Here is a 15,348-nt window from a genome sequence, read left to right as displayed (position 1 = left end):
AAGTGTGAACAGGTGTGTTTCTAGATGGGTCTTGAAGAGGTTGATGGTGTCGGAGCCTCGGACGGAGGGGGAGAGGGAGTTCCACAGCCTGGGGACACCAAGGAGAAGGCTCGGTCTCCCAGTGTGGAACGCCTGGTGCGGGGGATGGTGAGGAGGTTGGAATTGGAGGAGCGGAGGCCGCGTGCTGGAGGGTAGGGGTGCAGTAGGTCGGTCAGGTAGGATGGAGACGACCTGACTCGTGCAGGGATTTCTAGGTGAGGAGGAGGATCTTGTAGGGGATTCTGTAGTTGACGGGGAGCCAGTGGAGTTTTTGCAGAGTGGGGGTGATGTGCTGCCAGGGTTCTATATGAAAATGGGTTCTATGGGTCCACACGTCTCTCCTTTGCAGACACGCCTACCTCAGGCACCTTTGGGCAAGAACCATGCATTTTTCTGCATCCAGTACAAATGTGTTATTTTCACCTATTTAATGCAGACTGGGTCCCTAAACATCACAAATTGGGTCTGACTGTAAAGCTGAGGCTCTTGTGGATCCAATGAACCCAACTCTTCATGTGTGATGATGATGTTAGTCTCCATAGTAACCAACTGTCTTCATGTGTGTGATGATGTTAGTCTCCATAGTAACCAACTGTCTTCATGTGTGATGATGATGTTATTAAGCATTACATCACGCGCAGGAGTGGTTTGTGACCAATAAACCATGCCTAGGGGTGGTCGTTAGACCCCCCTAGGCATGGTTTATTGGTCACAAATCACGACTACAAGTGGTGTAAAGCTTTTATACAACTGCCAGATTCATCCAACCTTATTTCTATACAATAAACACACATTAATCGAAGATTTATTGAAAAAACCATCCGCCAGAAAAAGTAGTTCCCACAACTACAAAAAAGACAAGTTGCCTCCATGTGGAAGCAGCTTGAAGTGCATCCAACCAAACTAACACATCCAACTGTGTATTATTGGAATGATTGATTGAAAATTTTATTACCAGATGCAGAATGGGTACAATACAGTACGGCTCAATACACACAATTGTTAAGGGAATGCAGACCTACTTTCCATAGAACTTCATTCTTAGATGCTTCTATATAAAGTAGGTAAAACAAATTAAAACGTTTTCTTTGCCCTATAGGAAAAAAACGTTTTCTTCGCCCTTTTTATTTATTTCTTTTAGCCTAAACTTAACCAGTTGGAAACCAGGGGTACAGTAATAAAATTAGCAATCAACCAATCAATCAATTCAATAGACCATGCTCACTTAAAACAGCGCTGCTTCTCTCTCAGTCTGACTCCCCCGCTGTTGCAGACAGGAGTGTGTGTGTGTGTGTGTGCGTGTGTGCGTGTGTGTGTGTGTGTGTGTCACAGTGTGTGTGTGTGTGTGTGTGTGTCACAGTGTGTGTGTGTGTGTGTGTGTGTATGTGTGTGTGTGTGTTTGTGGGTACGCCAGCGTCGGACAGTGTGAGAGTGAACGCTGCAGTCAGTGGGAAGGAAGTAGACATTTAAATCAATCAATTAATCAATCAATCAATCCGCGATTTTTCTTTTGTTCTAGATTGACTCAAGACCCATCAATTACATCATCCAACATTGTTTAAAGGACTAACACATTCCCCTTGACAGAATCGCTTCATATTTAGTCGTTATGGTGCTATCAACATATCCATTTGTTGTCCGCAATCTTGTTTTCTCCCGGAGTGAGCCGGGGAGTGATATGTGATTCGGTTGTGGGCGGGTCCTGAGCCCAGGACCGTGGATTGTTGCCAATAAAGACGTGTAAATGGCCAATCAGAATCGAGAAATTTGCATGCCGTTGTATAAGTCTCCATAGTAACCAACTGTCTTCATGTGTGATGATGATGTTAGTCTCCATAGTAACCAACTGTCTTCATGTGTGATGATGATGTTATATTTCGTATTGCATCGCGTCCCGCTCTGAGCCTTACGAGATACTTCTATCTCCTGTGATACCTAATGTATCTCCCACGAACAAAAAACACATGCACCCCACCTGTATGGGGCCCCGCCCCTTATGGTGGTACCACCCATATAACCATGACTCTGGTCATGAAACACCCTTCCTCTATTTTCGTCCCAGCGTATTGGATGCGTGCACCATACGAGCTAGCGGAATGAAAAGATTAAGGAAGATTAATAATGTTGAGGGCTTACCGGAGAGTTGTTTTTCCCTGGATTCTCTGGAGCTTGTTTCGGCGACACATGAGACCTATGCTGGTGGTTCCTCGGCTGACGGCGACGGACCGAGGGGCAGCGTACAAGGTTTGGCTAACGGGTCGGCTTGTACAAAGGTGAGGTCTGTGTCAGTAGGCGTCAATGTCGGTGTTGGTCGTGCTGTGGAGTATGTTTCGGCACCAGGGCCGGGGCGGCTTGGCGATCGTTCCACTGTAGTGGGCGATGTCTTGGCGATCCTGGAACATGCTGTTGACGCTAATGCTAATGCTACTGCTAATGCTAATGCTACTGCTGCTTCTTCTGCTAACGCTGATGTTGACGCTGGAATGTCTAATAATCCCCGCCGCGGGATTCCGCTTTTCCCTCCTCTTGCCACCTTCATTGATGAAGGTCAGTCGGTGGTGGGTGTGGGGGGGTTCGCTGAGCTCTATTTACCTTTTTTGCGGGTGAAGGGGCTGACGACGGGGTGCAGCCCGGGGGTACCTTGGCTAAGTAGCCAGGTAGCTTCTTTTTTGTGCCCAGGCGGGGATGAACGACGTTCCGCCCGGCCGTTGCTTGATAGCATGTCGGCTCGGAGGGTGGCAGTATGGACGAATGAGTGGTATACTGCTGCAGGATGGCATTTAGCGGCGGCCAGTGTTGTGGCTCAGCTGGCTACTTTCCTATCCAAGATGGCGTCGGGTTGTAGGTCTTTGGGTCCAACCGACACTATGAACGTGATTCATGTTTGTGGTGTTATAGAGATCTTGACTCAGTCGCAAGCTATAACTGCGGGGAGGATTCGGATGCTATCGACTTTGGTTGTTAGGCATGTTTGGTTGGAGCAGTCTCCTCTTGGGGAAGAGGATAGGTTTTCTCTCCTCACGACTCCTTTTTCCACAGATAGTCTTTTTGGGCGTTCTGTGGAGGCGCAGGCGGTTTTTGATTCGGGTCCTACACCGCCTCACGCTGTGCAGCCAGGGGTGGGAGCACGGTCTCGTCAACGACTGTGGCGAGATCCTCGACAGGCGGCCATGTTTCCCCCGCCAGTGGTGCCCTGGTTGGAGAATCGACAGGGTTTCGCAAGGCCGACAGTCTTGGCGGCCGAGGGATCGGCCATTTTGGGTGATTTCGGGGTTGGTAAACCACCCCGTCGTCATTTTGCCGCGAGCAGCCCGCTCCCCGTTCAGTCCGCTTTCTGTTACCCTCAGAAGCGGGGCTCTGAGTGTTCTCCTTTGGCTGCGGGCCGCGAACCTTCTTTGAAGCGTATGCGGCCCCATTCTTCACTTCTCATGGAGACAGGGGCTGACACCCAGTTGATGGCTGAGCCTGGGTCTGTCCGTGAGAATGTTCCGTCGTCGCGTGGTTCCTACACCGCAGGTTGTGGGTGGGTGGAACCTGGTGTTACAGCTGCCACTAGCTCCAGTGGTCAGCAGGGGGACTCGGTGCCTCTTCTGTTGAATGCTCAGCAGGGGTTACCCCGGCTTCGCCCTCGCCAGGCGGGGTATCGCGCTGTTGCCTCCCACTCCCGTCAAACCGGCAGTGGTCTGCAAAGGAGAGGCTGGCGTGATTTGAGTGGTAGCAATATCACTGCAGGGCTTCGGCGTGTAGGAGCCCATGGGGTCCTCAGGCCTTGCGTGTCTGGCTGCGGAACGGCTCCTCAGCGTGTGCTGGAGGGGTGTTCAGGGGGTGAGTGTGTGTCCACAAGTTTGATGACCGCTCCTCCCGTATCAAACCGGCCCTTTCTGTCGGGGTCCTCCCTTGGGTGCTTTGCACGACGGGGGGGACCGGGCCAATTATCTGCTGTTCCTTGCGGCCCAGCGTCAGTTGACGGCGGGGGCGCTGTGGGATTATATTCACATATGGTGACGGGAATGTCCCTTGAATCGGTGGATGAGGAGAACGTTAGAGGCGGGGCTGGTTTTGCAGTTTGCGCGGCCCCATCCTCCGTTCTCAGGTTTGGTGCCGACCCTATTGTTAGGGTCGGGCGCGGTGACAGCCCTGGCCGACGAGATCCAATCTCTGTTGGCGAAGCAGGCCGTCGTTGTGGTCCCGAGAGAGGACGCAATGTCAGGCGTCTACTCCCGTTATTTTCTGGTGCCCAAGAAAACTGGGGGGGTCAGACCTATACTGAATCTGTCCATGTTCAATCGGTTGATTGTAGTGAGACCGTTCAGGATGTTGACCGTCCGACTCCTTCTGCTTGCTGTCAGGAGGGGGGACTGGTTCACCTCCATAGACCTGAAGGATGCGTATTTTCACATACCCATTTTCCCTCCTCACAGGAAGTTCCTACGGTTCCTGTTTCAGGGCGTAGCGTACGAGTACCACAGAATGCCGTTCGGTTATTCTCTGGCTCCCCGCACATTCACCAAGTGCGTGGCGGCTGCTCTGGGGCCTTTACGTCGTCGGGGGATACGAGTTCTGTTCTATCTCGACGACATTCTGCTCCTCAGCCGTTCAGAGGAGGTTGCCAGGTCTCATACTCGACCGGTGGTGGAATTCCTCACCAGCCTGGGTTTTGCTGTGAATTGGAAGAAGAGTACCCCTCTTCCCAGTCAACAGGTGGAGTACTTGGGCTTGACATTGAGGTCGAAGCCCATGCTTGCGACCCTCTCGGAGCAGCGTCGGGGGGATCTCCGTCACGCGCTCGGGGGTTTCCGTCTGGGAGGGACGGTTACGGCGCTGCAGGTGATGCGTCTGCTGGGCCTTATGTCGGCGGCCCACACGGTGGTTCCTCTTGGCCTCCTCTTTATGAGGCGGATACAGAGGTGGTTTCTCTCTTTGAGAATAGATCCGGTGTGGGGCAAAGGGAGACGGTTGACTGTTCCTTTGTCGATATGGGGGGATCTCGCCCACTGGGGGAGGCTGGGTATCCTCTCCGCTGGGGTCCCCATGGGCAGCAGTGGCTCCCACGTCACGGTTTTCACCGACGCCTCTCTCACAGGTTGGGGAGGGGCGTTTCGGACCCACGCAGTGGGGGGCAGCTGGACGGGTCATGCCGACCCAGCTGTCCTGCATATCAATGTGTTGGAGTTGAAGGCGGTCCTCCTGGTCCTCAAACGGCTCGGCCACCTGGTGGTAGGCGAACACGTTTTGATCAGGACGGACAATGTGACGGCGGCGGCGTATATCAACAGGCAGGGTGGGACTCGTTCCGCCCGCCTGCTCCGGGTGGCGCGCGAACTGTTGCTATGGGCATCCCGCAGGCTGCGCAGTCTGCGGGCGCTCCACGTTCCTGGTACGGAAAATGTGGCGGCGGATATAATGTCTCGGGGCGGTCCTCGTCGCGACGAGTGGGAACTCCGCCCCGACATAGTCAGACAGATCTGGGATCGGTTCGGGGAGGCCTCGGTAGATCTGTTTGCGTGCCGACGTTCTCACAAGTGCCCCTTGTGGTTCTCGCTCAGTCGAGCGGATCATCCCCCCTTGGGGGTGGATGCCTTCTCGATCTTTCCGTGGCCGCCCGGTCTTCTGTACGCCTTCCCTCCTGTACAGCTGTTGAGTCAGCTGTTGGAGCGGATACGGAGGGAGCGCAGGACGGTGATCCTGGTCGCGCCGGACCGGGGCACGTCAGTGTGGTTCCCGGTCTTAATCCAGCTTCTGGTCGCTCCTCCTTGGGTCATTCCGTGGTCAGCGACGGCCCTCTCGCAGCACAACGGAGTGCTTGTCCAGCCTCCGGTGTTGGGTCAACGCCTGGTGGTGTGGCTGGTGGGAGGGTGAGTCTGGAGAGGATGGATCCCGCAGTGGTTGATACCATCCGGTGTGCGCATGCTCCCTCCACTGTCGCGGTTTACGCGGGCAGGTGGCGTGCGTTCCAAGAATGGTGTAAGAGGGGGGGCTGGGACCCAGTCTCCTGCCCCCTGGATGCTGTTCTGGGTTATCTCCAGTCTCTTCTTGGTAGGCTGTCGGCTTCGACAGTGAGGGTATATGCGGCAGCTATATCCTCCTGTCATGAGGGTTTTGAGGGGACTGTTTTGTTCAGCCACCCTCTTGTGAAGCGTTTCCTGCTTGGCGCTCGACGCGTTAAGCCGGTGCAACGCTCCTTGGCTCCGACTTGGGATCTTCAATTGGTCCTCGGTCGGTTGTCCTTGGCCCCGTTTGAGCCGCTCGAGCAGGCGCCGTTGGGACGGCTGTCTTTCAAGACCGCGTTCCTACTGGCTGTCACTTCCGCTAAACGCGTGGGTGAGCTCTGTGCTCTCTCGGTACGTCCAGAGTGCCTGTCTTTTCGGACCGATTGCGGTGCCACTCTGCGACCTAATCCTGCTTTCGTGCCTAAGAATATCCGGAGTTCCTTCCGCTCCCGGGATATTGTGGTTCAGGCTTTTCGTCCTCCTCCTCACACTAGTGAGTTAGATGCGGGCCTTCACCTGTCATGTCCAGTCCGTGCTTTGGGGATTTACCTCAGCCGTACTCAGGACTTCAGGGTTACCGACCAGCTTTTTGTCTGTTACGGTGGGGCTCGTGCTGGTAAGGCACTGTCGAAGCAGCGCCTGTCCCATTGGTTGTGCGAGGGTATTGCCCTCTGCTACACGTTGGCTGGGCAGGATCCCCCTGGGGGCGTCAGGGCGCACTCCACTCGTGGGGTGGCTGCCTCTGCCGCTCTCCTGGGTGGGGCCTCGGTGGAGGACATCTGTGCTGCAGCTTCATGGTCCTCACCGGGCCCCTTTGTAAGGTTTTACCTCATGGACATGACCGGGGGTTCTGTCTCCCAGGCGGTTCTGGGGTCTGTGGCCTTTCCTGCTTCCCGTCCTTTGGTCGGGTAGCAGGAGTGTATGGGTATGGGCCGCAGTGTGTTGAGTCACACGTGGTTCCGCCTGTACGGTGTGTTCAAGGGGTTCTGGCTCCCTCTTGTTCGCATTCAGGTGGAGTTGACTGCGCCCCCCCTTCGTTAGGAAGGATGGGGTGACAGGGCTCCCTGCACCCCTTGATGTGGGCTTACGGGTCCTCAGGGGGTACATCTGTCGGGTCTCGCGCCCGCTCTTCCCCATTATCTCGTAAGGCTCAGAGCGGGACGCGATGCAATACGAAATATAACGATAGGTTATGTAGATAACCTAGTTATATTAGTATTGGCTAAGCGTCCCGCTCTGCGCGCCCTGAGTTCCCTCTTGAGGGGTCTTTTCCTGGGACGGGTTTTTGGCGAGGAAGGGTGTTTCATGACCAGAGTCATGGTTATATGGGTGGTACCACCATAAGGGGCGGGGCCCCATACAGGTGGGGTGCATGTGTTTTTTGTTCGTGGGAGATACATTAGGTATCACAGGAGATAGAAGTATCTCGTAAGGCTCAGAGCGGGACGCTTAGCCAATACTAATATAACTAGGTTATCTACATAACCTATCGTTAGTCTCCATAGTAACCAACTGTCTTCATGTGTGATGATGTTAGTCTCCATAGTAACCAACTGTCTTCATGTGTGATGATGATGTTAGTCTCCATAGTAACCAACTGTCTTCATGTGTGATGATGATGTTAGTCTCCATAGTAACCAACTGTCTTCATGTGTGATGATGATGTTAGTTTCCATAGTAACCAACTGTCTTCATGTGTGATGATGATGTTAGTCTCCATAGTAACCAACTGTCTTCATGTGTGATGATGATGTTAGTCTCCATAGTAACCAACTGTCTTCATGTGTGATGATGATGTTAGTCTCCATAGTAACCAACTGTCTTCATGTGTGATGATGATGTTAGTCTCCATAGTAACCAACTGTCTTCATGTGTGATGATGTTAGTCTCCATAGTAACCAACTGTCTTCATGTGTGATGATGTTAGTCTCCATAGTAACCAACTGTATTCATGTGTGATGATGTTAGTCTCCATAGTAACCAACTGTCTTCATGTGATGATGATGTTAGTCTCCATAGTAACCAACTGTCTTCATGTGTGATGATGTTAGTCTCCATAGTAACCAACTGTCTTCATGTGTGATGATGTTAGTCTCCATAGTAACCAACTGTCTTCATGTGTGATGATGTTAGTCTCCATAGTAACCAACTGTCTTCATGTGTGATGATGTTAGTCTCCATAGTAACCAACTGTCTTCATGTGTGCTGATGTTAGTCTCCATAGTAACCAACTGTCTTCATGTGTGATGATGATGTTAGTCTCCATAGTAACCAACTGTCTTCATGTGTGCTGATGATGTTAGTCTCCATAGTAACCAACTGTCTTCATGTGTGATGATGATGTTAGTCTCCATAGTAACCAACTGTCTTCATGTGTGATGATGATGTTAGTCTCCATAGTAACCAACTGTCTTCATGTGTGATGATGATGTTAGTCTCCATAGTAACCAACTGTCTTCATGTGTGATGATGATGTTAGTCTCCATAGTAACCAACTGTCTTCATGTGTGATGATGATGTTAGTCTCCATAGTAACCAACTGTCTTCATGTGTGATGATGTTAGTCTCCATAGTAACCAACTGTCTTCATGTGTGATGATGATGTTAGTCTCCATAGTAACCAACTGTCTTCATGTGTGATGATGATGTTAGTCTCCATAGTAACCAACTGTCTTCATGTGTGATGATGATGTTAGTCTCCATAGTAACCAACTGTCTTCATGTGTGATGATGTTAGTCTCCATAGTAACCAACTGTCTTCATGTGATGATGATGTTAGTCTCCATAGTAACCAACTGTCTTCATGTGTGATGATGATGTTAGTCTCCATAGTAACCAACTGTCTTCATGTGTGATGATGATGTTAGTCTCCATAGTAACCAACTGTCTTCATGTGTGATGATGATGTTAGTCTCCATAGTAACCAACTGTCTTCATGTGTGATGATGTTAGTCTCCATAGTAACCAACTGTCTTCACGTGATGATGATGTTAGTCTCCATAGTAACCAACTGTCTTCATGTGATGATGATGTTAGTCTCCATAGTAACCAACTGTCTTCATGTGTGATGATGATGTTAGTCTCCATAGTAACCAACTGTCTTCATGTGTGATGATGATGTTAGTCTCCATAGTAACCAACTGTCTTCATGTGTGATGATGTTAGTCTCCATAGTAACCAACTGTCTTCATGTGTGATGATGATGTTAGTCTCCATAGTAACCAACTGTCTTCATGTGTGATGATGATGTTAGTCTCCATAGTAACCAACTGTCTTCATGTGTAATGATGATGTTAGTCCCCATAGTAACCAACTGTCTTCATGTGTGATGATGTTAGTCTCCATAGTAACCAACTGTCTTCATGTGTGATGATGATGTTAGTCTCCATAGTAACCAACTGTCTTCATGTGTAATGATGATGTTAGTCTCCATAGTAACCAACTGTCTTCATGTGATGATGATGTTAGTCTCCATAGTAACCAACTGTCTTCATGTGTGATGATGTTAGTCTCCATAGTAACCAACTGTCTTCATGTGTGATGATGATGTTAGTCTCCATAGTAACCAACTGTCTTCATGTGTGATGATGATGTTAGTCTCCATAGTAACCAACTGTCTTCATGTGTGATGATGATGTTAGTCTCCATAGTAACCAACTGTCTTCATGTGTGATGATGTTAGTCTCCATAGTAACCAACTGTCTTCATATGTGATGATGATGTTAGTCTCCATAGTAACCAACTGTCTTCATGTGTGATGATGATGTTAGTCTCCATAGTAACCAACTGTCTTCATGTGTGATGATGATGTTAGTCTCCATAGTAACCAACTGTCTTCATGTGTGATGATGATGTTAGTCTCCATAGTAACCAACTGTCTTCATGTGTGATGATGATGTTAGTCTCCATAGTAACCAACTGTCTTCATGTGTGATGATGATGTTAGTCTCCATAGTAACCAACTGTCTTCATGTGTGATGATGATGTTAGTCTCCATAGTAACCAACTGTCTTCATGTGTGATGATGTTAGTCTCCATAGTAACCAACTGTCTTCATGTGTGATGATGATGTTAGTCTCCATAGTAACCAACTGTCTTCATGTGTGATGATGATGTTAGTCTCCATAGTAACCAACTGTCTTCATGTGTGATGATGATGTTAGTCTCCATAGTAACCAACTGTCTTCATGTGTGATGATGATGTTAGTCTCCATAGTAACCAACTGTCTTCATGTGATGATGATGTTAGTCTCCATAGTAACCAACTGTCTTCATGTGTGATGATGATGTTAGTCTCCATAGTAACCAACTGTCTTCATGTGTGATGATGATGTTAGTCTCCATAGTAACCAACTGTCTTCATGTGTGATGATGTTAGTCTCCATAGTAACCAACTGTCTTCATGTGTGATGATGATGTTAGTCTCCATAGTAACCAACTGTCTTCATGTGTGATGATGTTAGTCTCCATAGTAACCAACTGTCTTCATGTGTGATGATGTTAGTCCCCATAGTAACCAACTGTCTTCATGTGTGATGATGATGTTAGTCTCCATAGTAACCAACTGTCTTCATGTGGTGATGATGATGATGATGTTAGTCTCCATAGTAACCAACTGTCTTCATGTGTGATGATGTTAGTCTCCATAGTAACCAACTGTCTTCATGTGTGATGATGATGTTAGTCTCCATAGTAACCAACTGTCTTCATGTGGTGATGATGATGTTAGTCTCCATAGTAACCAACTGTCTTCATGTGTGATGATGATGTTAGTCTCCATAGTAACCAACTGTCTTCATGTGTGATGATGATGTTAGTCTCCATAGTAACCAACTGTCTTCATGTGTGATGATGATGTTAGTCTCCATAGTAACCAACTGTCTTCATGTGTGATGATGATGTTAGTCTCCATAGTAACCAACTGTCTTCATGTGTGATGATGATGTTAGTCTCCATAGTAACCAACTGTCTTCATGTGTGATGATGTTAGTCTCCATAGTAACCAACTGTCTTCATGTGTGATGATGATGTTAGTCTCCATAGTAACCAACTGTCTTCATGTGATGATGATGTTAGTCTCCATAGTAACCAACTGTCTTCATGTGTGATGATGATGTTAGTCTCCATAGTAACCAACTGTCTTCATGTGTGATGATGTTAGTCTCCATAGTAACCAACTGTCTTCATGTGTGATGATGATGTTAGTCTCCATAGTAACCAACTGTCTTCATGTGTGATGATGATGTTAGTCTCCATAGTAACCAACTGTCTTCATGTGTGATGATGTTAGTCTCCATAGTAACCAACTGTATTCATGTGTGATGATGTTAGTCTCCATAGTAACCAACTGTCTTCATGTGTGATGATGATGTTAGTCTCCATAGTAACCAACTGTCTTCATGTGATGATGATGTTAGTCTCCATAGTAACCAACTGTCTTCATGTTTGATGATGTTAGTCTCCATAGTAACCAACTGTCTGCATGTGTGATGATGTTAGTCTCCATAGTAACCAACTGTCCTCATGTGATGATGATGATGTTAGTCTCCATAGTAACCAACTGTCTTCATGTGTGATGATGTTAGTCTCCATAGTAACCAACTGTCTTCATGTGTGATGATGATGTTAGTCTCCATAGTAACCAACTGTCTTCATGTGATGATGATGATGTTAGTCTCCATAGTAACCAACTGTCTTCATGTGTGATGATGTTAGTCTCCATAGTAACCAACTGTCTTCATGTGTGAGGATGATGTTAGTCTCCATAGTAACCAACTGTCTTCATGTGTGATGATGATGTTAGTCTCCATAGTAACCAACTGTCTTCATGTGTGATGATGATTTTAGTCTACATAGTAACCAACTGTCTTCATGTGATGATGATGTTAGTCTCCATAGTAACCAACTGTCTTCATGTGTGATGATGTTAGTCTCCATAGTAACCAACTGTCTTCATGTGTGATGATGTTAGTCTCCATAGTAACCAACTGTCTTCATGTGTGATGATGTTAGTCTCCATAGTAACCAACTGTCTTCATGTGTGATGATGTTAGTCTCCATAGTAACCAACTGTCTTCATGTGTGATGATGTTAGTCTCCATAGTAACCAACTGTCTTCATGTGTGATGATTTGTTTAGTCTATTCTACATTTATCTGTGGACCCCCTGGAGAGCCCCCTCAAGGACACCTAAATGCTAAGTGGAATAGAATCCAATCCAATCCAATCCACTTTATTTATATAGCACATTTAAAACAACAAAGTTGACCAAAGTGCTGTACAACTCCACAAACATAGGATAAAACATAAAAATGTAATAAAAGCACATAATAAAACAGTACAATGTGTCACATAAAAAGGCCAATCTCTCAAAAACGGTTTAAAAAACAAAAGCCAGAGCAAATAAGTGTGTTTTGAGGCGTGATTTAAACACCTGCAGAGTGGGGGCCTGCCTAACATGCAGTGGCAGCTCATTCCAGAGCTTTGGGGCTGCCACTGCAAAAGCACGGTCCCCCCTAAGCTTCAGCCTGGAGTTTGGAACGGCCAAGAGGAGCTGGTCAGAGGACCTGGGGGACCTTAGAGGAACATAGGGTTCCAGCAGGTCTGAGAGGTAACCCGGTGCCAAGCCGTTCAAACATTTAAAAACAAACAGTAAAACCTTAAAATCAATCCTAAAACGCACAGGAAGCCAGTGGAGGGCAGCCAGCACAGGGGAAATGTGCTCCCGCTTTCGCGTTCCCGTCAGCAGACAGGCAGCAGCGTTTTGCACCAACTGCAAACGAGAGAGGGAGGCCTGACTGACGCCCACGTACAGGGCATTACAGTAATCAAGGCAAGAGGTCTTGGCGTAGCCGTGCTGCTGCTGGTGGTCCGCATCCAGCACCGCAGCGGAAGAGGTTACTGCTTTACAGCTGCTTTATCTCTCTTTATGACAGCCTGTGTAAACAGAGCCGACCGGAGGTGTTCTCTTTCTCTCTCTCTCTCTCTCATTTTACATTTACATTTACATTTAGTCATTTAGCTGACGCTTTTATCCAAAGCGACTTACAAGTTCTGTACGACAAGACAGCAAGAAGGGTACAACTCTATCAGCTGAGTAACAATGTTCATCAAAGTGTTGCGTGTTACAGTGTAGGTTAGTTTATTAGGACAAGTGCATGACAGTAAGGTTAGTCAGGGTTAGATTTTTATTTATTTTTTTTATCATTTCAGATAATGGTTGAAGAAGTGAGTCTTTAGTCGACGGCGAAAGATTGGACGGGATTCGGCTGTCCTAACTGGGGTGGGTAGTTCATTCCACCATTGTGGGGCAAGGACTGAGAATAGGCGGCTTCTCTTTGATGACCCTCCGGGAGCTTGGATAGGAGTAGGTCTGAGGCGGCCAGAAGATGCAGAGCGTAGGGGTCTTGAGGGTGTGTAGTTAGAGACCATTGACCGGAGGTAGGCGGGAGCGGTTCCCTTTGCCGCACGGTATGCTAGGTCGAGGGCCTTGAAGCGGATACGTGCAGCAATGGGGAGCCAGTGCAGGTCCCTAAGAAGTGGGGTGACATGGGCCGACTTCGGTAGGTTTGAGATCAGGCGGGCCGCTGCGTTTTGAATGAGTTGAAGAGGCTTGGTGGCAGTGGCCGGGAGGCCAGCTAGCAGTGCGTTGCAGTAGTCGAGGCGGGAGATGACTGTTGATTGGACAAGGAGTTGGGTGGCTTCTTTTGTCAGGAAGGGGCGTATCCTTCTGACGTTGCTCAGGAGGAATCTGCAGGTTCTGGTTGTCGCTGCGATGTGAGCAGAGAAGTTCAACTGGTCGTCGAGGACAACACCAAGGTTCTTGGCGGTCGGGGACGCGGTCACAGCTGCATTCTCGACTGTGATGGAGAGGTCGGTCAGGGGGGACGATTTGGCCGGCAGGTGGAGCAATTCTGTTTTGCTTAGGTTCAGTTTGAGGTGGTTGGTCGTCATCCAGGCGGAGATGTCGGACAGACAGGCCAAGATCCGCTCAGAGACGTGGATATCTGAGGGAGGGAAGGAGAGGAAGAGTTGAGTATCATCGGCATAACAATGATATGAGAAGCCATGAGACGTGATAATGTTACCCAGTGATTTAGTGTAGAGGGAGAAGAGAAGGGGTCCTAGGACCGAGCCCTGGGGGACACCCGTCCGGAGGGGGCGGGTGGCCGACAGAGTCCCTCTCCATGACACTTGGTAGGAGCGGTCGTTGAGGTATGATGTCAGCCATGTCAGCGAAGATCCAGCCACTCCCATTCCTGCGAGGACCGCGAGGAGGATCTGATGGTTGACTGTGTCGAAGGCTGCAGATAGATCTAGGAGAATCAGGACAGAGGAGAGGCCCTTCGCTTTTGCTAAGTGAAGTGCCTCTGTGACCGCAATGAGGGCCGTTTCTGTCAAGTGGCCAGTCCGGAAGCCAGACTGATTGGGGTCTAGGAGGTCATTCTGTAAGAGATAAGCAGTAAGTTGGTTGGATACAGCACGTTCAAGTGTTTTAGAAAGAAAGGAGAGAAGAGAGACAGGACGATAGCTGGCTATGACGGTGGGGTTCAGGGTTGGTTTTTTTATGAGGGGTGTGACTCTGGCTTGTTTTAGGGAGGTGGGGACCACCCCCGAGTCTCTCTCTCTCTCTCTTTCTCTCTCTCTCCTTCGCCCGGCGGCTCTCGTGTCCACGAGTTGAGTCACTGCGTGCTGATAGCGGAGATAGGGAGGTTATAAAAGCAAGATAACTCTTGGAAATCAATTCAATACAGACTATCCCTCAGATTACTGTATTTGTATGTTGTTTCCATTGTGTGTGTGTGTGTGTGTGTGTGTGTGTGTGTGTGTGTGTGTGTGTGTGTGTGTGTGTGTGTGTGTGTGGTTTCTTTTGACACCTAGACGTTGTCGTCCCAGTTAATCACCGATTAAGAAAAGATGCGGCTGATAAAAAAGAAATTATAAAAAAAAAGTCACATTTTTATTCCTTTCTAGAATCCCAGAACTTCTGACGTGGATGAAGAATTTACAGAAGAACCTCCACAACCCGCCCACGGCCAGCTTCAGCCCGGAGAGCGGCCAGATGGACCTGTGTGTCACTACGGGCAGCCAGGAGGGGCTCTGCAAGGTACTGTGTGTGTTACTATGGGGGGGGGGGGCTCTGCAAGGTACTGTGTGTGTTACTATGGGGGGGGGCTCTGCAAGGTACTGTGTGTGTTACTATGGGGGGGGGGGGGCTCTGCAAGGTACTGTGTGTGTTACTATGGGGGGGGGCTCTGCAAGGTACTGTGTGTGTTACTATGGGGGGGGGGGGGGCTCTGCAAGGTACTGTGTGTGTTACT

The 15,348-nt window shown here is 48.8% G+C and overlaps 1 protein-coding gene across 1 annotated transcript in view; it reads left to right on the top strand.

The window, feature by feature from the left end:
• The window catches only part of aadat (aminoadipate aminotransferase), a 104,293-nt gene that overhangs the window by 24,263 nt on the left and 64,682 nt on the right, over window positions 1–15,348 (top strand). The window contains exon 4 of the mRNA XM_084312084.1: window positions 15,002–15,134. Coding sequence (XP_084168210.1) covers window positions 15,002–15,134 — 133 coding nt within the window. The remainder of the gene's footprint in view (window positions 1–15,001; window positions 15,135–15,348) is intronic.

Source organism: Notolepis coatsorum, assembly GCF_963971535.1.
Source record: "Notolepis coatsorum genome assembly, chromosome: 4".
Classification (NCBI taxonomy): Eukaryota; Metazoa; Chordata; class Actinopteri; order Aulopiformes; family Paralepididae; genus Notolepis; species Notolepis coatsorum.
The sequence above is the reverse complement of the archived record's forward strand: the minus strand, read 5'-3'. Positions and strand labels throughout refer to the sequence as shown.